At 55.8% G+C, this 19540-nt stretch overlaps 1 protein-coding gene across 5 annotated transcripts; it reads left to right on the top strand.

The window, feature by feature from the left end:
- Nucleotides 1-6806: 6806 nt before the first annotated feature.
- Nucleotides 6807-18527, top strand: TMLHE (trimethyllysine hydroxylase, epsilon). Of its 5 annotated transcripts, none has more exons than XM_062502738.1 (10): nucleotides 6807-6880; nucleotides 6987-7165; nucleotides 11181-11426; nucleotides 11995-12171; nucleotides 12718-12774; nucleotides 12860-13139; nucleotides 14140-14259; nucleotides 14596-14832; nucleotides 15913-16051; nucleotides 16866-18527. In XM_062502738.1, exons 3-10 carry the CDS (start codon nucleotides 11255-11257, stop codon nucleotides 16995-16997), a joined length of 1314 nt encoding a protein of 437 aa, XP_062358722.1. In that variant the 5' UTR covers nucleotides 6807-6880; nucleotides 6987-7165; nucleotides 11181-11254; the 3' UTR covers nucleotides 16998-18527. The 5 variants fall into 5 exon arrangements, with proteins under 5 accessions (XP_062358722.1, XP_062358725.1, XP_062358724.1 ...); XM_062502741.1 differs by having other exon boundaries at nucleotides 8584-11426; XM_062502740.1 differs by lacking the exons at nucleotides 6807-6880; nucleotides 6987-7165 and adding an exon at nucleotides 7694-8716.
- The last annotated feature ends 1013 nt before the right edge of the window (nucleotides 18528-19540 follow it).

Raw genomic sequence — 19540 nt, 5'->3', positions numbered from 1 at the left:
TTGCATGAAGATGCCTGAAGCATGGAAGGAGCTCCCTGGGGGACTGGCAGTGCCTTGGAGGTTGAGGGTCTCCAGCCAGGGCAGAGGGGCAAAGGATTCCTTGTTGCCTGCTCTGGAGGAGATGGGAGAGTGAAGCCTCGGTGATCCCATGCTCCAGGCTCTCACACAGCCAGCTCCTGCTTCCCAGGAAAAGCATCTTGCAAAACAGGCATCAGTTAGACATGGAGGGGTGACATCAGTGTCCCCCCAGCTGCCGCTGCTCCCCAAGACGCTGTGACCCAAAGCATCTTCCCCAGGGCTCATCCTAGGAGGCGGCAGAGAGGGCGAGGATCCAGTCTCAGTGTTGGATGTAGCTCCTCTCCCACCGCTCGTGTCCCAGGCAATCTGGGGGGACAGCAGGATTTCAGCTGGGAAAAGACTCGAGAAATTCACAGGCTCCTTCGGGGACACCAAGTCCTGACCCTCTGGGGTCTGTTTGGAGGGAGCAAAGGACTCCTCATGCTCACAGCAAGGCTGAAGGTCTCCTGCTCCCCAACTTCCAGAGCGATGCTGTGCAGGAGCTGCATTTCCCCATTGGAGATGAGCTGGATCCTGGCTGCCTCTCATCAGCCAGGGCTGCTCGGGGCTCAGGGAGGGAAGAGCCCCCTGTGTCCCCCCGGGAAAAGGACGCAGCGCTGGGCATGGGGACAGCTCTGCTGAAGCTCCCCCAGCACCCTTGCAGTGCCAGCTCTGCCGTGCCGGTGTCAGCAGTGCCCAGCTCCCCCCACGGCCGGGATTTGCTGACCCAGGAAAATCGATAGTGGCTGTCTGCTGTGGGCAGCAGAGGGGAGAACACGGGGAGGGGGGAGAGAGGGGCTGAGGCAGGGGGGAGATGGGGAAGGTGCAGGGGGACCCCAGGGAAATGAGGAAAAGCAGCAGAGCCACGTGGAGGGAGAAGGTTCGGATGGAGGAGAGCCTGAAGCATTTGTCTTCTCCCCTGAGGGGGTCTGGAGGATTCCCCCTGAGCATGCAGCTCCAGAGAGCTCCAAAACCCACACGGAACCCACAGAGACTCAGCCTAATGTGAATCATTTGTGGGGAGGGGGAAGTGTGGGGAAACAGCCCCAGTGAGCAGCACCCAGGCTGTGTTTTATCCTCTGGAACAGCTCCTGGGCTGGTGGGCGGTCAGTCACCCCAGTATCCCAGGGAAGATTCTCTTCCCAGAGGACCCTCAGGAGCTTCCTGAGCTAATCCTGCCCCCATCGACCCCTGCCTTGAACCATATCCCTGTCCCCCAACACGGAGTGGGGAACAAAAGCTCCCAGCTCCCCCATCCATGGTCCGTACTCCACACCCCACAAATCCTTCTCTCTTCTGGGACATCTTCCAGCCTGGAGGAAGGAGAGGTTTTCAAGCTGATGGTTCATAGCAGGAGCCATGGGATGAGCTCCTGGCACTTCCCAGAGCAGTGAGCACCCCCTCCAGCCCTGCCTGCGGGGGAACAGCCTCACACATCCCTGCGTGGGGCCGTACAGGTGGAACCTGCCTGGATGGAGAAGGTGAAGCTCCACAAGAGGAGCACAGCCCACACCTGGGCTCGGATCTGTGTGGATTCCTCTCTCTGCGGTTCACATAGGGAAACTTCATTGGGGTTAGGGGTTAGAGTTAGGGTTGGAGTTAGGGTTAGGGGTTAGGGTTAGGGTGAGTGTCAGGGTTAGCTTTAGGGTTAATGTCAGGGCTATGGGTACAGTCCGTCCCAGCTGCTCCCTGGGTCAGGAGTTTGGAGGTGACACCAGGGCAGGTAGAGGTGGCAAGGAGACCTCCTCCCTTTGGAAGTCCCTGAGCTGGTGACAAAGGCAGGAGCAGAATGAGCAGAGGCAGGCCCCAGGCCAAACCACCAGAGAGGATCCATGACGTGAGTCCAGGGGAAGTGAGGTCCTGGCCTTTCCCAGGCTCTGCCGTGCTCCATGCTCCACTTCTCTGCCAGTTTATCAGCCACTGGACTGCAACCAAGGGAACATCAGCCAGGACAGAACAAACAAACATCCGAGTTTGGGCTTCCTTCCTTCCTTCGAATAACCAAAAAAAAAAAAAAAAAACAAAAAACAAAAACCCAGAGAGAGATGGGGAACTCAAATTTAAAAAGACTGAAACAAGTCAAATAAATAAGCATTTGTGTTTCTATGGGGACATGATGCATTTCTGGGAGCAGGAGCCTTGGGGAGCAGCAATGCTGGAGTAGCAAAGCCAGTGATGCCAAAATGGCCCCACTTGTAGCTCACCTCTGTGCCCAAGTGACCACCAGAAGTTCTCCCTGGACTCCCAGGTGGCCAGCACACAGCCGTGGCCCAGCAGGAGCTGACAGCCTGTTTGAAGGGAAGTCCTGGTGGGAGAGGTTGTTTTCCTCTTTCTGTTTCATTCCAACAGCAGAGGTAGGTCAGGACCAGGCACCTGGAGCTCCAGTCCATGCACCACCGTGTTGGGCTGGGCGTCGTGGCTTGATATAGCTTGGTTTTCAGTTAAAGAGAAAATCCATCTACTACAGAGGTGATTCTCTGTGAGGACTGCTGACCCAGACCCAGCAGAACCAATCAGCTGGGTAATTTTTGAATATTGACACCTTATTAAACCACTTAAGAAAGCTGCACCTGCCTCCGTGAAATCACATTTTAAAATGAACAAACTCCTGGAAAAGCTCTCTTGCTTCCAGCCTTTGAACAGGTAACAGGACCCTGGCCAGGCCTCTAAATCCTCTCTCAAGTGAGGGGAAAAGAAAGGTGAAGATACGGAAAGAAAACCACAGGGAGACACCAAGGTCAGCAAACGATGAGTGAAATCCCAGATGGGAGGAGAATGAGGACCTCCTTTAGTCTTGGGCTGAAATTCTCATGTAAAGCTATGGTGAAGATAGAATTGATACATCAGACTCTTTTTTTTCCCTGTAACTCATGGAACACAGGGGGGGGATGGAGCACTCTAACCAGAGCCATGAACAGAGGCACCCGTGCTGAAACAAGCACACGTTGCAGTAGCTGTGATCCCATGAGAAGCTTGAACAGAGAGAATGAGAGAGATGAAAAAACCTGGCCCTGGGAGTGGAAGAAGAAAACCTGTGTTCCCAAAGATAAAAGAAGGAAATTGCACCCCAATAAAATGAACTGGCACATGGTGGTAGCTGTGGGAAAACTTTCAAACTGTGGGAGGGACTTCACCACTGCAGATTTCCAGGCGGCTGCTCTTCGTGAAAATTCAAACTGCGAGAGAGCTCTTCCTTGTGTTTGAGAACTGTTTCTTGTGTTTCTTGTGTGAGAACTTTCTTTCTCCATGGCACAGCAGGAGAGACTCCTCTGCCTAAGCGGACTGAAGAAAGATTATTTTAAAGGTGGTAAATTGACTGAAAATACCAAATTTGTCAGTGGGAAAAAGAAAGGAAAGTTACAGGGAGGAGAAGTGTTCTGAAGGTTTACTATGATTTCTTATTACTTTTCTTTTAATTCTGTTAAAAAATAAGTAAAGTTTTCTTTTTACCATTAAAAAATGTTAAACCTTTAAATTGTATACATACATGCAGTACCTTAATTATATACATACATACATGCGGATATGGATACAGGCATGGTGTCATGGGTAGTTCACCCTAAAACCAGGGATCCTTGAAGTATGCAAGGGTCTCTCCATCCTTTTGCATCACCCACCAGGTACAACCTGGTCCCTGAGTGAAGACAACCCCACAGATGGGATTGCCTTTGCTGGAGGCAGAATTAACCCAAACAGCTTTTCCCTGGGTAAAACTGGTTTTTTTACATGGGTTTTGTTGGATCATTCATTTCGGGCAGGGTTGAGGTGGGTCCTTCATTAAACTGCTCCGACACCACAGTGACATTTTTCAGAGCTTTTTTACGAAGCATTTCCAGGAACATCCCCTTGGCACAGCCACCCTTGATTCCTGCTGCTCTCGTGGAAATTGCCGTAAGATTTCCTGGAAAACGTGAATCACCTGTCCCGACCTTGTCCAGAAACCTCCCCCACGTACAGAGAGAGAAACCTCCGTGCGCCCTGCACGTCATCCAGAGCTCTGCTTGACATCAGCACCTCCAAGAAATCCCAGGGCAGGGAAGGGGGACGGATTTCTTACAGGACTCCACGGAGCAGGATGCACCTGCGGCACCCAGAGTGTTTTTCCTCCACGGGAGCCCCACGGTGTGGGAGCAGCTGGCAGGGCCTGGCAGGGCCTTTCCCAGGCCAAGGCTGATTCCGTATCCCCGGCCGGACGCGGGATCTCGTCAGCAGCGCCCGCTGGAGAAGGGAAGGGCACTGTGTGGGCCGTTGCTTTTTTTAAAGCCATTTGTGACCCCGGGAGCAGCGTTGTGAGTGAGGAAGGAGGGGACAAGGGGGAAGGCAGAAAATTCCCAGATCCCAGCTCTCCCTGGGAAATCCCCTGAAGGTTCCCAGGCACTTTTCTTTCCCAGCAGTTGCGTTCCTACGCGCTGAGGCCAAGCAGCAGGTGCATCTCCTGGGGGAGCACGTGGGGCTCCTCCAAGAGGGTCCCAGCACTGCCTGCCCCTGTCCCACGGGAAGCTGTGGGGCACAGGAGGGACCACAAATCCCAGTGAGCTCCAGAGACCGCCGCGCCCCACAGCCAAGGAGAAACGACCCCATGAGCACAACCCACACCAGTGCTGCTGCACTGCCCATCCCCAAGTGGGATCCCCCCTCCCCAGATCCTCCCAGGGCTTCCAGACAGTTTGATCCCTTTTGTTCGCATCCATCACTCCCGTCGGGAATGCGGGAGGTCCCTGCTCGTCCGAGGAGCTGCCAGGAAGGACCGAGGGACAGCAAGGACCGAGGGACAGGCACTGCCCGAGCTGCTCATGGCGTCCGCTGCCTCTTCCCAGGAGCCGGTACCGGGGCACGATCGCACCCCGGGAAGGGTCCGTGACAAATTCTCACGGAGGCCGGGATGCCTGTGCCGTGAGCTCACCCAGTGATTAACTCGTTTATCTCCCGAGGGAGCTGCACCGAGGTTTCGGGAGGCAGCAGATCCCCGACAGCTCCTCTGCCTGCTCCAGGCGCCGCCCCCACCCCCTTCCTGAAAAACACTGGGAAATCAGGAATCCGCGGTGGCACCAGCGCGTCCCCTCGCTGCGAGGACAGTGACAGCGAGCGACTCCTCTGCCCAGGGCAGGGAAACCGCAAAGACTCAGAACACCTGGATTTTGGAAAACCAGGCGTGGGACTTGTAGCACAGCACTGGGGAGATTCTCCCGGTGCTTCACTGGGGCTGTTTGTCTGCACAGGTACCGGGGAGACACCTCTGAGACCTCATCCTGCCCCATTCCCAAACCAGAGTGACACCAGCACATTTAAGCACAGAGCGGGACGTCCCCAGAAATGTTCCAGGCCAGGTTGGATGGGGCTTGGTGGAACCTGGGATAGTGAAAGGTGTTCGTTCCTTCCATGGCACAGAGTTGGAACGGGGTGATCTTTAGGGTCTCTTCCAACCCAAACCATTCTGGAATTCTGCGTCTGACAAGTTCATTCTAATCCCCAGGTAACCACTGCCAGGGCTCCTGTGTCACCACGTGTCGTGTCTTCTCCCCCAGCCCCGTGTCCCTAGTGCCACCTGCCGCTGCCACTGTCACCTCTGGAGCTTTTTCTGATTCAATCTCAATCCCTGCGGGTATTTCGTGCTGCAGAACAACCCGGAGCTGCAGGAGCCAGTGTCCCGAGGGTGCTCCCCGTGATGCTCGGGGCACCTCGGGGCTGGGAACGCCACCAGGGCGAGGGGCGGAGGTCGCCACCGCCGGGCCAAGGCAGCCCTCCAGCGGGGAGCTGCCGCTGTCCCCCGCGTTTGGATGAAAATCAGCGTTTTGTAACTCAAAAGGCGGGGTGTGTGTGTCTGTGTGTGTCTGTGTGTGTCTGTGTGTGTCTGTGTGTGTGCGTGTGTGTGTGTGTGTCTGTGTGTGCGTGTGTGTGTGTGTCTGTGTGTGCGTGTGTGTGTGTGTCTGTGTGTGCGTGTGTGCATCCCTGGCATTACATTCCTGCAGCGGGCAGGATGGGGACAGGGACTGGGGAAGGGAGGATGGTGACGGGGAAGGGGTAGGCAGGGACTGGGACAGGGACAGGGACAAGGACAGGAGCAGGGATAGGAGCAGGGATAGGAGCAGGGATGGGAAAGGGATAGAGCAAGGTAGTGACAGGAAAAGGGACAGGGATGGGGACAGTGACAGAGGCAGGGAATGGGGACAGTAACAAGGCTGGGGATAGGGGACAGGACAGAGACAATCACAGGGACAGGGCTGGTGACAGTGGACAGGACAGTGACACTGACAGGAGACAGGACAATGACAGTAGACAGTGACAAGGACAGTAACAGGGACAGGGACAGTGACAGGGACAGGGACAGTGACAGGACAGTGACGGGACAGGACAGTGACGGGACAGTAACAGGGACAGGGACAGTGACAGTGACAGTGCCCGCAGCGCCGCTGCTCTCGCTGTCCATCAGCCCTCCTGCCCGCCAGGGGGCAGCACTGCAGCACGGCTCTGCGGCCCAGCCGGCCCCGCCCGTCCCCGCGGGGCCGCGCTCCGTCCGCCCCTTCCCCGATCTCCGTGCCGCCTGCGGAGCTCCATCCCGCAGCCTCCCGGACCGGAGCGGCCGCCGGAGTCGCGGCGCCTCCCGGGGCGGCCCCGTCCCCGTTCATGTCCCGCTTGCCGCCGGCCCGGCCCCGTCCCACCCCGGCTCTATGGTTTGCGGGCGCTCTGTCCCCCGCGTCTCTATGGCGGCGGCGGCTCCTCCCCGTCCCTGCTCCCGGCCCGGCCCCGCTCCCGGCCCGGCCCCGCTCCCGGCAGTGCCGCCCCGAGGCACCGGGGCCGAGCCGGGGGCCGGGGAGCCGCTGAGGTGGGTCGGGGACCGCGCTGGGAGCGGGGCTCGTCCTGCCCGCGGGGCTCAGGGAGGGACCCGTTTGTAACGTAGCTTTTTTCTTTGTTTTCTGCCTCTTTAAAAGGTCACCGAGAGGCCGAGGTTCCCTCGGGCAGCAGCGGCCGATGTGGGAAAGCTCCGAGCGGCGTTTTGGGCCTGGTGGGCGCCGGGAGCCGGAGGAGGAGGAGGAAGGAGCGGCGAAGAGCCCGGAGCAGCAGCACGGAGTCTGCGGGATTCCCTTCGGCACGGCCCGTCCGTGATCGGGTCAGACCCCGAGCCCTCCGGGATCCCCCCCCCCGAGCCCTCCGGGATTCCCCCCCCCCCCGAGCCCTCCGGGATCCCCCCGCCCCGAGCCCTCCGGGATCCATCCCCCGAGCCCTCCGGGATCCATCCCCCGAGCCCTCCGGGATCCCCCCGCCCCGAGCCCTCCGGGATCCCCCCGCCCCGAGCCCTCCGGGATCCCCCCGCCCCGAGCCCTCCGGGATCCCCCCGCCCCGAGCCCTCCGGGATCCCCCCGCCCCGAGCCCTCCGGGATTCCCCCCCCCCCCGAGCCCTCCGGGATCCCCCCCCCCCCCCCCGAGCCCTCCGGGATCCCCCCCCCCCGAGCCCTCCGGGATCCATCCCCCGAGCCCTCCGGGATCCATCCCCCGAGCCCTCCGGGATCCATCCCCCGAGCCCTCCGGGATCCCCCCCCCCGAGCCCTCCGGGATCCCCCCCCCCGAGCCCTCCGGGATCCCCCCCCCCGAGCCCTCCGGGATCCCCCCCCCCGAGCCCTCCGGGATCCCCCCCCCGAGCCCTCCGGGATCCCCCCGGCATCCCCCAGCTCTGCCCGGTGCCACACGTTCCCAGGTAATGCCAGGCCCGGGGGCACACGGGGATTGCCCTCCCATCCCCAGGGAGTGGAAGGCTGCAGCTCGTGGGCACTGCTGTTTTCCTTCACTCCCTGGAAAAACACAACTCCTCCCTGCCCGGGGAGCTGCCTGGCTGCTCTTTGCCCGGGCAGGACCCAGGGCTTCATGTGATTTAGAATTGGGAGTTTATTGCAGTAACTCCTCTGGCGGGGATTCTACCATCAGGGCTGGCTGCTTTGCTGCAAAAAAAAAAAAAAAAAAAAAAAAAAAAAAAAAAAAAAAACTCCCCACAGAATTAGAACTTGTTGCTGTTGAGCTCTGTGGCCTGGAAAGGGTTTGCTTGGGAAAAATGCAAACAGGAGGCTGAATAAGGATCTGGGAGTGGGACCTGGAGTCAGGTGGTCAGTGTGAAACGTGGGGTATGCAGATAACTCCCTTTACTTCCAGGAAAATGAAGTAGCTGTGAAGCTGGCAGTGCCTGGGATGTCTTTATTAGCTCCTTAATTTCATTGATATCCCATGTGGGGAAGGGCTGGAAGGGGAATCTGGTTCCTGACAGCTGAGATCGGATGGAGTTGTCTGCAGGGTGAGGGCAGGAGCTCAGCAGGGAGCAGCCAGTCTGCTTTTTGTCTCTGTGGTAATTAATTGTAATTAACTGAGACAGCTCAGGCTGTTGAATTCTGCCTGTGTCCTGTCCAAGAGGTGCTGCCATCCTGGGGGATCTGGTTTGTCACCTGGGCTTGTGTTCTTGACTCCCCTGGCTCTGGCAGAGTCCTCAGGGCAGCTCAGCCTTTGCAGAATTCCTTTCTCTTGGTGTTCCTTGACTGTCAGGTTAAAGGATCCCAGAGGATCAAAACCCAAATTCTTTTCCCTCACTTTGGACTGTTGTGCTGCTGACACCTCCCTGTTCCTTACGGATCAGAAACCTTGGCTCCAGCCAGGTGCTTCCAGAAGTAAAAACTGAGTGAGTGTGAGCAGCTGAATGTTTGAGGTGTTTTTCATAGAAAACAGCTTTTTTTTTTTTTTTTTTTCAGTGGAGCTGGAGGGGCTGGAGCAGGGCAGGGAAGGCAGCAGAGTCATCCCATGCCCAGGAGAATTTGGCTAAAAGCTAGTGAAAGCCTCTGGATTTGTGGGGTTTCCCCTTCCTTAGATGTTCCCATTGCTGAAGCTGTTTGGTCACTCATTTATTCAGCATTTCCTTTGCCCAGAATGGGGAGTGTGGCTTTTTTTCAAAGAGGATAAACCCAGTTTTGTTTCTTTAAAATGTTTCTTGTGAGGCAAACTGCAGTGTTAGGGTTAACCCCTGGTGAACCCAGCCTTCCTTTCTGCTGCTGTCCTTTCTCTCCAAAGACTGATGGGGATTCCTCAAACCACAATAGATTTGGGGTTTCTGCTTTTCCCTCCAGCATTCTTCTCTCCTTCACCCTGTGGGTTCTGTGCCTGCCTCTGTGTCACCCACCAAGTGTGTTTATGCACTGAGTATTTCATGTCTGCTGCCTCCTGCCCTGTCCCTTTGAATTCTGAGGGAAATTGTGTCAGGAATTAATTCTCTCATTTCACTGCTGCCCAGGTGTCTGGACCACATAAAGCATAAAGGTGAGGTAGCAGGAGGTGCAGGAAGAGAGTTCACATAGCTCATCCAGCTGTTAGCTCTGATGAAACAACAAAAAATATAAATCTTTCCTAACCCTACAGATTTTTGGGAGTTTAATGTCTCTTAGTTTTGGTATCTCTTGGAAAGATTGAATGTAAGGCTCTCACTGAGCTGCCTGTGGTGTTTTCTTCCAGTAAGAGCAGCATGAGATCTCCCTGATTAGGTTTAAAATATCTGGGTCACTTCCCATTACCTGTGTTAATTCCATGCTCAGTTCTGGTACTGGGAGAGGAGGAGATAAATGTGTGTGGAAAGATCAAACTGAGGTTTGTGCTAATGGGTATTGTGGGTGAGCCTTTCCTGGCATTTTGGGTCCTGTTTGTGTGTGCAAACAAGATTCCTTCTGTTTTCCACCCCTCACTGGGATGGTGCATCCAAAAGCCAAACATTTGGACAGAGTTCCCCTCTCTCAGATAATCCTGAGATTTGTGAGTCTGTTCAGGGATTTAAAGAATTTCTTGAAGATTTTAAGGCTGATAAACATCAGGGGCAGCTCCTGGATTTTGTAGCTGTAGGTTTTATTCTCTTGCTTATGAGATTTGAGTGTCAGATGGGGCTCATTCCTCTTCCTGTAGCAGATTTTCAAGGCAGGGCAACAGGAACAGAAGATGGATGTCTTGGAAAAGGAGGCTGGAGCCAAGGGGTTTGATCTTTTCTCCCAGGTAATAGGGGATAGGACAAGAGGAAACACCCTCAAGCTGTGCCAGGGGAGGTTTAGGTTGGATGTAGGGGAAGTTTCTCATGGAAAGGGCTCCATGGCTGAAGTGTGTCAGTGTGCCTTCATCTCAAACATTCTCTTCAAAAACATTCCCACTTTTTCTCCCTAGGGGTGTCTGCACTCTTTTAGCCCTGCTTAACAAGTTGCTGGCTGGGAATGTGGCACCTCTGAGGATTTGGTTGTTATCACCAGCTTTTGAGGTCTGTGCAGAGCAGAAGCAGCTTGGACAGCCAGAGCTCCAGTGCCTGGACTCTCCAGATAAGAAAATGAAGGAAAATCAGAAGTCTAGGATAAGAAATGCTTTCTGATCCTGTGTCTTATCCAGAGAGACCACATTTCAGTGCACTTCAAAGTGCTGTTAAAATCCTGCTGGGTTTAGATGTGGACCCCAGAAATTCATAAACATGACAGGCATTTAGACTGAGGCATCATCTCTTAAAACTTGTCAGGTTTTTCTCCTTGCTCTTTGCACTGAAGAGTTCTTACAGATTTCCCTGGGAGAAATCACCTTCTAATCTCTATCCTAAAATTAATCACGGTGGTTTCTCCTCCATGCCAGCTGTGTCCTTCACAACAGCAGAGATCTTCCTCCTCCTCCTCCTCATTGTTTTGCCTGCTTTTTCTAGAACTGACCTAATTACTGGATTCCTCTGTTATTGCTTCACTAACCAAGGTTAGTGATTGCTGCAGTTCCATCCAGGACTGGTGAATTCAAACTGGGAATGCCTGAGGGGGGCAAGACCTTCAGAGATGAGGCTTTGCCACTGTTTTGCATAGGAGTGTTGAGCACAGCCGTCTCTCCTGAAATGGCTTTGCCTGGTAAATCACAGAATCATGGAATGGCTTGGGTTGGAAGGGACCTTAAATCTCATCCCATTCCACCCCCTGCCATGGGCAGAGACCCCTTCCACGAGCCCAGGCTGCTCCAAGCCCCAGTGTCCAGCCTGGCCTTGGGCACTGCCGGGGATCCAGGGGCAGCCCCAGCTGCTCTGGGCACCCTGTGCCAGGGCCTGCCCACCCTCACAGGATCCTGGTATCTCCTTTGTGTCTCCTCAGGGCTGTGTCCTGCTGGGGTTTAGGACAGAGCATCACATCCAGGTCACCTTGTGCCCTCTCTACTGACTGCCAAGATGTGGTGCCAGAGGCTGGCACGGCTGCTCCAGGGGTGCCATGGGAGCTCTGGACATCGCTGGCCATGGCTGCCCCAGGCCCCCAGGCCCATCCTGGCTGCTCCAGCTCGCTGCCACCCCACGGCCCCAGTGTCCCCCCACTGTGCCTGGCAGCTGCACCAGGACCATCTCGGTAGGTGTGCTGGGTGTGGGTGCTCCTGGGGACATGCAGGGGAGGGTTTGCAGCCTTGTTCCCTGGAATGAGGGATGTTTTCCTTCTGAAATAGGGATGCATACTGGGGGCTGTCTCAGTTTCCCTGCAGGAATTCCCAAAGGCAGGATGGACCAGCCTTGTCTTCTATGATAAGTGAGGCACTGCTAAATGAGTGATCAAATCCAGGGATTCCCGAACAAAAACCGAGCCTTGCTCTGTCAGACACCATTTTCTGTGCCATGCTCAGGCTCTCTCTGGCAGAGCCCCCTCAACCTTGGTGTGTGCCCACCTTTGCAGCTGAGGCCAGTGAGATCTCAGTACTCTGTCAGGGAACTGCTCAGCATTTTACACATTTTGCTCCAAAGCAAAGGAGCCAGCCCTTTGATAAGATCCTCTGCCAGGCCTTCCTCATGTAACAATTTATGTCAGGGTGTACCACTGCATCCCCTGTAATTGGGATGACAAGGTGTGGGTTCTGGGCTTCAGTTCTTGGCGTTGTTTGTGGTCCCTGTTGCCCCAAAGCCTGCTGTGCTCCCATCCCTGGCAGAGCTGAGGTACGGGAGCACCGTGATGCGCCTGGATTTCGTGTGGCTGCGGGACCACTGCCGCTCTGCCTCCTGCTACAACGCCAAGACCAACCAGCGCAGCCTGGACACGGCCAGCGTGGACCTGGCCATCCAGCCCCGGGCTGTGAGGGTGGATGAGAGCACGCTCTTCCTCACCTGTGAGTCCTGAGCACCTCCTGAGCCTGCTGGTGGGAGAGGGCAGCGTTATCCCCACGTCTTACCTGTCCGAGAGCAGGTTTTAAACACTGCTCTCGCTGTAAACACACCTCTGCATCAAAGTGGGGTGGTTTTCCTGCCCCAGCCCTTTGCGTGTGCGTGTGTGTGCAGTGTCTGGGTTGGTGACGCTCCCCCAGCAGTGCAGCTGCTGAACAGATGGGGCATGGCACAGTTGCTTCTCTTTTCCTTCCCTGTCCCATGTGAGCAGCCGTCAGCCCTGCTCACCGTGCCCATTTTCTGCCCTTTCTCCTCACTTTCCCAGCTGCTTGCTTCCTTTTGGTGGAAGAACCTTTATTTGGTAGAACCTTTCTACTTTTATTTGAGGGTTTGACTTCAGAGCTTTGATTGTCCTTGGAGTCCTATCAAGAAAAAACAAAACCAAAGCAGATGCAACAGCTGGGTGGGAATTTGGAGACGGTGGCAGCAGCTGCCCTGAATTTGGAGTTGTGGCAGCAATGACAACGCATTTAGCACTCGTGGCCTTTCAGGTCTTATTTCAGGTGGCAGCAGGGTGCAAAGAGCCCATCTGCAGACAGGTGACAAGGGTAAGGCCTGTCCTGGGCTGGCAGATGCCACAATCCCGGGCTGGCCAGTGGGATTTTGGTGACCGTGCCCTTGTCCCTGTGCTAGGGCCGGATGGACACGTGACACGCTACGGGCTGGAGTGGCTGGCAAAGAACAGCTACGAGGGGCAGAAGCAGCAGGTCATGCACCCCCGGATCCTCTGGAATGCTGAGATCTACCAGCAAGCCCAGGTGCCCTCCATCGACTGCCGGCGCTTCCTGGAGACAGACGAGGGCCTGAAGGAATTCCTGCAGAACTTCTTGTTGTATGGGATTGCTTTTGTGGAGAACGTCACTCCCACCAAAGAGGACACAGAAATCTTGGCAAAGAGGATCAGCATAATCAGGTATCTGGACTATCCTGGGAAGGGTAAATTTGTTTTCTTTCTGTTGGGAAAGCTGCTGCCTCCTCGTCCTGTATTTTGTGTGGCATGGCCTGGCTGTTCCCCTTGACCTAGGATGGAGGATCCCAGTGTGGGATCCACCCTCCTTTATGGCAGAGCTGGGAATCACTCAGTTACTGAGCTGCCCCCAGAGCATCCCATGGCTTTTGTGACAGTGGGACTGTGCAGAGAGGAGGGACTGAAGGAAGTGGCTGTCTGGGAAGAGCAGAGCTTTGCAAGGGGAGACATTTCCTGTTATGACTTGAGGGGTCGTGAGGGCAGCCTGGTCCTGGGAGCCAGGGAGATCAAAAACCAGTGGGAGCTCTTGCTGGAGAAAAACAGTGAGAGGTGTTGGTGCTGGGTTTGTGTAGAGCAGCACCAGCATGGCTGGCCAGGGGCTGAGCTTGGGGCTCTATCCAAGCTGTACAAACAGCTTGGTTTGCCTGGGGCCATTGGGAAAGGAGGGATTCCTGTTAATAAACAGTCACTCCAAGCAGAAGCAAGGGGCTCCAGGGAATATCCAGCCAGCTTTTGTCTCCAGGCTCCCTCCCCCTGTAGCCTCTGAGTGCTGTTTGGCTTTGCCTGCTGTCCCTTCCCTCCTGTGCATGTTGAAGGGGGAGGAAGTGAAAACAGGATTCTGGGAAGAAGAAATGGAATTATTGGGCAGCCCTGTGTGGATACAGGTAAGGGTTGGCTGCGCCTGGGCAGCCCCTTGTGTCACTTCCATGACTGGGGATGATGGTTGGTGTTTGTGGAGGGGAAGGCCTGTCACCACCAGCCTTTTGGGGAGGAAAAGGAGGAGCTGAACACCCAAAGAGGGATTGGAAGCACCATCCCTGACAATCTGAATTTTGTGAAGTCGTTCTGCTTTATTGACTCTGTGCATGGGACAGATGGGGGATAACTCAAATGTAGGGGAGGATGTGCTTTATGCAGACACTCACCCGTGGTGTCTCTTCTCCAGGGAGACCATTTATGGCAGGATGTGGTACTTCACCTCTGACTTCTCCCGGGGAGACACAGCCTACACCAAGCTGGCCCTGGACAGGCACACAGACACCACCTACTTCCAGGAGCCCTGTGGGTACGTGCTGCTGCAGGGACACCTTCCACTGTCCCAGGCTCAAAACCTCACCCAGCCTGTCCTTGGACACTTCCAGGGATGGGACAGCCTCTCTGGGTTTGGATTTTGGGTGACACAGCCTTCACCCTGCATCTCCCAAAGTCTCCTAAACTTATGTCACTGGGTTTGGGAAGGAGCACAGGCAGTTTGCTGCCTCCTCACCCAGCAAAACACACGGGGTGGGGTCTGGAGAAGCAGCAGGTATGGGTGGTGCATCCATCCACACCTGCCTGTGTCCTTAGGGAGCACCTTGTGCCCAGAGGACAGGCAGAAGGTCATTCCTCTGTCTCTGTGCAGCATCCAGGTGTTCCACTGCCTGAAGCACGAGGGCACGGGCGGGCGCACGCTGCTGGTGGACGGGTTCCATGCAGCTGAGCAGGTGAGGCTGCAGGCCCCAGAGCACTTCGAGCTGCTGGCCAGGGTGCCCCTCAAACACGAGTACGTGGAGAACGTTGGCGACTGCCACAACCACATGATCGGAGTGGGGCCCGTGCTCAATGTCTACCCCTGGAACAACGAGCTTTACCTCATCAGGTAACGACCAGGAGGCTCTAGGGGGGGGGAGCCTGTTGTGGTGGTGGTTCTCCAGAGCATTTCACGGGCTGGCTATCTCTGTGTGCATATTCCAGCGTGTCTTGGAGGAGCAGGGATGAGCACCCAGTGTTCCTCCTGCTTTGGAGGAAGCGTCCGCACCGCTGATACAAAGATGGGTGTCAGTGCTGAGCTTTGGTTTTTCACTCCTGGCATTCTTCCTTAGCTCCAAGCTCTCATCCCATTCCATTTGAGATGCAGTAGAATTCAGCCCTTCTCTGGAGAAGCTAGGAACTATCCTAGCTCACAGGGAATAGGAAGAGTGCAGGGAGATCCCTTCCAAAGGGAGTTTGGGCTGAGTTTTGAAACTCCAGTTTGGCTCAGTTCTGGAGGTTGTCCAGCACTGCTCTGCACTTTTATTCTATGCAACTTTCAGTCTTGCCACGTCCTTCCATGGAAAGCCAAGAGGAACAGGTGTGCACTTGATAGTAAACTCCTCTTGCCCTCAGTGCTGTGTTCCCAAAAGTCCTGTGCTGGCAGCAGAACCTCTGTGGTCACCTCTGGAGCCTCCCTTAAACAACCACAATCCCCACAGGCTTCTGAACTTCTCTTGGGAGCACCTGGGACTGCGTTGGGCAATCTCTTGTCTCTCCTCTTGCTTGGAAAGCCTGATGTGGAGCAGAGACTAGACAGAGCAAAAGGAATAAAGTAGGAATTTATTGGAAGGATCCACTTTGGGCAGTGCAAGAGCCTGGCTGGGGCTACACCCAAATGAAATCCAAGATGGATCCCAGTCACAAGTCTTTACACTTTTTTGGTTCATCTACATGTTGGGGTCAATTGTCCAACCCCAGCCCCAGGCTGTGAACTCTCAGCCCCTTGGCTTTCCCCTTTCCCTCACTGTTGTTTCTGATTTTTGGGTACCAGTTGTCCTTGGTTCTCCAGCCAGAAAGGAATTGTTTTGTCACTACCCCGTGAAGAGACCTCACTAACACCTAACATGGAGTTTCAGAGTTACACACCGAGCAGCAGAGATCCTGAAAAACACGAAAGCTAAAGCCCAAGGCATGCCTGTCCCCGCAGGTACAACAACTACGACCGTGCAGTGATTAACACCGTGCCGCACGCCGTGGTGCGCCGCTGGTACCATGCCCACCGCGCCCTCACCGCCGAGCTGCGCCGGCCCCAAAACGAGCTCTGGGTCAAGCTGAAGCCAGGCAAGGTGGGACCTGCAGCTGCATCCTCTGGGGCTGGTCCTGGGTGGGATTTGGAGCAGAATCCTGTGGGTTTGGAGCAGGGAGAAGGGCAGGGTGCTCCGTGGGTGTGCTGGGCACTGCCGTATCCTGCAGTGTTCTTCGTTCTGGGTGCTCCAGCATTAACAGCGGTGGCTCCTGCTGAACTAATGCAATATCAGCTCTGCCTCAGGGGAAAGGTAGTCCGAGTTTCCAGCCACGGGGATGAGACTCCTCAGGAGCAGAGAGGCCAGAACACTTAATGTTCAGGTTTCACTTCTTCCAGAAGAAATTACAGTTCTGAGGTTATGTTTGAGCCTTTATATGGGTTAAGTGACACTGCAGAGGCAGGAGGCTGGAGCTGCCCCATCCCTGGAAGTGTTCAAATCCTGGTTCCGTGGGATTTGGAGTAACCTGGGATGGTGGAAGTTGTCCCTGCCAATAGCAGAGGGTGGAACAAGGTGGGCTTTAAGGCTCCTTCCAACCCAAGCATTCTGGGATTCAGTGATAAGTTGGCCACTGTCTCTTGCTGGTGAACTGTTTCCCCTCTAGTACAAAAGAACGAAACCCAAAATGTGTTTCTGGACTGGCTCCCTGAAGAGCTGGTAGAGCTGTGCTGGATCCTGCAGAAGAGCTGGCTGTGGCTTCACCTGTGCCAGTGTGGAACAGGAGGCCCGTGCCCACTGTGGCACACCCTTACCTGCTCTTCCAGTCTCCAGGGGTGCCCAGGACCAGCTCTGACAGGCTCCCAGCCCTGCCTGCCATGGTTGCTGTCCTCCTGATGACCTTTTCCCTCTCCTGCAGGCCCTGTTTGTGGATAACTGGCGTGTCCTGCACGGCCGGGAGGCGTTCACGGGGTACCGGCAGCTCTGTGGCTGTTACCTGACCAGGGATGACGTGCTGAACACTGCCCGCCTGCTGGGGCTGCAGGCCTAGCCCAGCCCTGCAGACAGCCAGGAGCCCCCAGGCCCACTTTTGGGAGAGACAGGAGCCTCCCAGTCCCACTGCCAGGAGAGCCAGGAGCTCCCAGTCCCATTTCTGGGAGAGGCCAGCAGCCCCCAGTTGCCACCCCTGGGAGCAGCAGGATCCCTCCCAGTCCCACCCCTGGGAGCACCAGGAGCCCCCAGCCCTGCTCCACACCAGGCCAGGTGAGCTGGTGCCTCCCCAGGTGCTCCATGCCCTCTGTTCTGGTGCCTCACAAGGACACTGCAATACCTCAGACACTTGCACTCCCTCCAAGCACCTCCCAGGGCCTGCTCAGGACAGGGGGCAGGTGGACACCAAAGGTTGTGGGATTGTTTTTTGGGTCATGCTCGGCCTTTGAGCACAGGCTGTCCATGCTCCCAGCCAGGGTGGCTCAGTCGTGGTTAATCCCACCAAGGGAAGTGCTCTTCCAAGCAAGTGCCTTCAGGATTTAGAAGCTTTGTATTATTCCATTTGGCCTTTTTTCAGTTTGAAGGGACTTCTAGCAGAGCAGAATGGAAATATCTGGGGTCTTGTCTCTTACCACTGCTCCAAGCCAAGCTGCCTGAGAGGGAGCCTGTAGAGATCCTGGTGTACTTCAGGAATTTCTGAGAAGGTTTAGGTTTAGAGAAGGAAAAGGGAAGCAGCAAGATCTGCATGATGATGATGAGGGATGGAATTCCCACTTTTCCTTGACTTCTGGCACTGGCATGCTGCTGTTCCCTCTGCATTTGTGTTGAGGGCTCAGCAGCCTCAGGATTTCTGACAAACTTCCCACCGTGCCTCCTCTCCCATCCTTTCTTAAGGAGCTGGTGGATTTTTTTCCCAAAGTTGTCCCACGCTGAATGTAACTCAGAGGTGCCTTTCAGTTCCTGTGGCACACTGGAGGGCCACAGGGCAAGGAGCAAAAGCAAATCCTGCTGTTACAGAATTTTTCCTTCTGCCATATCTCTTGGGCTGTTACAGAATTTTTCCTTCTGCAATATGTCTTGGGCTGTTCCCTCTGCTCTGGGCAGACCCTGAGGCACCCCTGGCTGTGCTGTGTGAGCTGCTCCGTGTCCTCAGGGCAGTGCAGGTGCACGGGTGCTCAACTTGCTGCCCTTGTTTAATCCAAACACTGAATGTAGAGATCATTGTGCCAAGACACTCCTGAAATCTGAAATCAGATTTTCCGGAAATCTGCTCTTGCTGTGGGCTCAGCTCCCTGGGTTCCCTTCCCAGTGCTTCCCATCCCTCTGAGCCCCTGGGAGACAGCAGGGCTCAAAGGGATCCCAGCTGGGCAGGTGGTGCCAGGTGAGCTCTCCTCTGTCAGGTACAGCTCCAATGGCAGCCTTGGATGGCAGGAGCCAGTTTTAAAATTCAGCAGGAAAATTAAACCCCTTCCAGCCCACCTCTTTCCATAGTGGAAGAAAAACACTGGGAGAGATTCTGAGTTGGAGTCACAATTTACTGAAGAAATCGCAATAATCACGATGATATTAATAAAAGATTGTACAAAAAGAGGATGGTTTGCCTGTAAAAAGGGTATTTACCACCAAAAGATGCCTGGGACAGAGGTGAGAAGTGGCAGTGGTGGCAGCTGGGACCTTGGGGGAGGCTCCCTCTGGAGTGAGCAAAAGAAAGGATCCTTCCTCTTCCACCTCCAGTTTTCGAAGGGGACAGAGCCCCTCCCTTCCACAGCCAAGGAAAGAAAAATGTTCTGTTTGCGGTGTCTGAGCACTCCCTGCTGGAAACCGCAGAGAGCGCGCTGGGAGCGGGACCCTGGGCTGGGCTGACCCCATCCCACCCACCCCGAGCGCTGCTCCGGCCTGTCGCTGGCCGCACGACGGCACAAGATGCCAGAAATTCGCTTTTCAAAAACTCTGGAGTCGCATCGCCAGGCGGGCTCGGGGCTCCCGGCGCTGCCGCTGCTGTCTCCATCCCTCTGGAGAAACCCGGGAATTGCTCGGAGCCTGTGTGGCTGTGCGGGGGTTTTAGGAGCTGTGGGATGTGGTGCAGGAGGACAGACTAAAAATCCCTTTGCAGAAAGGCTGCACGCCTCAAGGGCTGGAGGAAAAAGCCGCTCACGGGTGTTTCAGAGCCAGACCGAGCCCCTGCTCCCCTCGGAACCGAGCTGGGGGCGAGTTCCAGCTCTGCTCCGGGCTCCGGGAGAGGAGTGAGCTGTGGGAAAGGGATCGGGATGGAGCTTCTGGTCGGGGGGCGTGGAAATGGATGGGAGGATGTCCCCTGGAATTTTTATACCTGTGGGACCCCCTGCCCTGCCCGGCAGAACCCCCGATGGATCCCACCGCGGTGCCGGAGGCACGGGCAGCTCGGGGAAGGGAGAAGGGGACAGGAGCGGGAGCTCCTCTGCTGCCACTCCCGGGAGGAGCCTGGGAGGGGAATCGGCGCGGAGGGAGAGGAGCCAGAGGCAGGAAAACAGGCTGGGAATAGCCGGGGCAGTGGGAATCCATCCCAGGGCAGCACACCCACGGTACAGCCTCACCTGAAGCTCCCGGCACAGCGCGGGGTTGACA

This window comes from Cinclus cinclus, chromosome 15 (assembly GCF_963662255.1).
Source record: "Cinclus cinclus chromosome 15, bCinCin1.1, whole genome shotgun sequence".
NCBI classification, from domain to species: Eukaryota; Metazoa; Chordata; class Aves; order Passeriformes; family Cinclidae; genus Cinclus; species Cinclus cinclus.
This window is presented reverse-complemented; position numbering and strand designations above follow the sequence as displayed.

Excerpts from the sequence above, each read along its gene's own strand:
- TMLHE (XM_062502738.1), top strand. The coding sequence starts at position 11,255 with ATGTGGTGCCAGAGGCTGGCACGGCTGCTCCAGGGGTGCCATGGGAGC. Across the intron at positions 12,775-12,859 it reads TCTGCAGACAGGTGACAAGG|GGCCGGATGGACACGTGACA; the intron begins GTAAGGCCTGTC and ends TCCCTGTGCTAG. Across the intron at positions 14,260-14,595 it reads TACTTCCAGGAGCCCTGTGG|CATCCAGGTGTTCCACTGCC; the intron begins GTACGTGCTGCT and ends GTCTCTGTGCAG.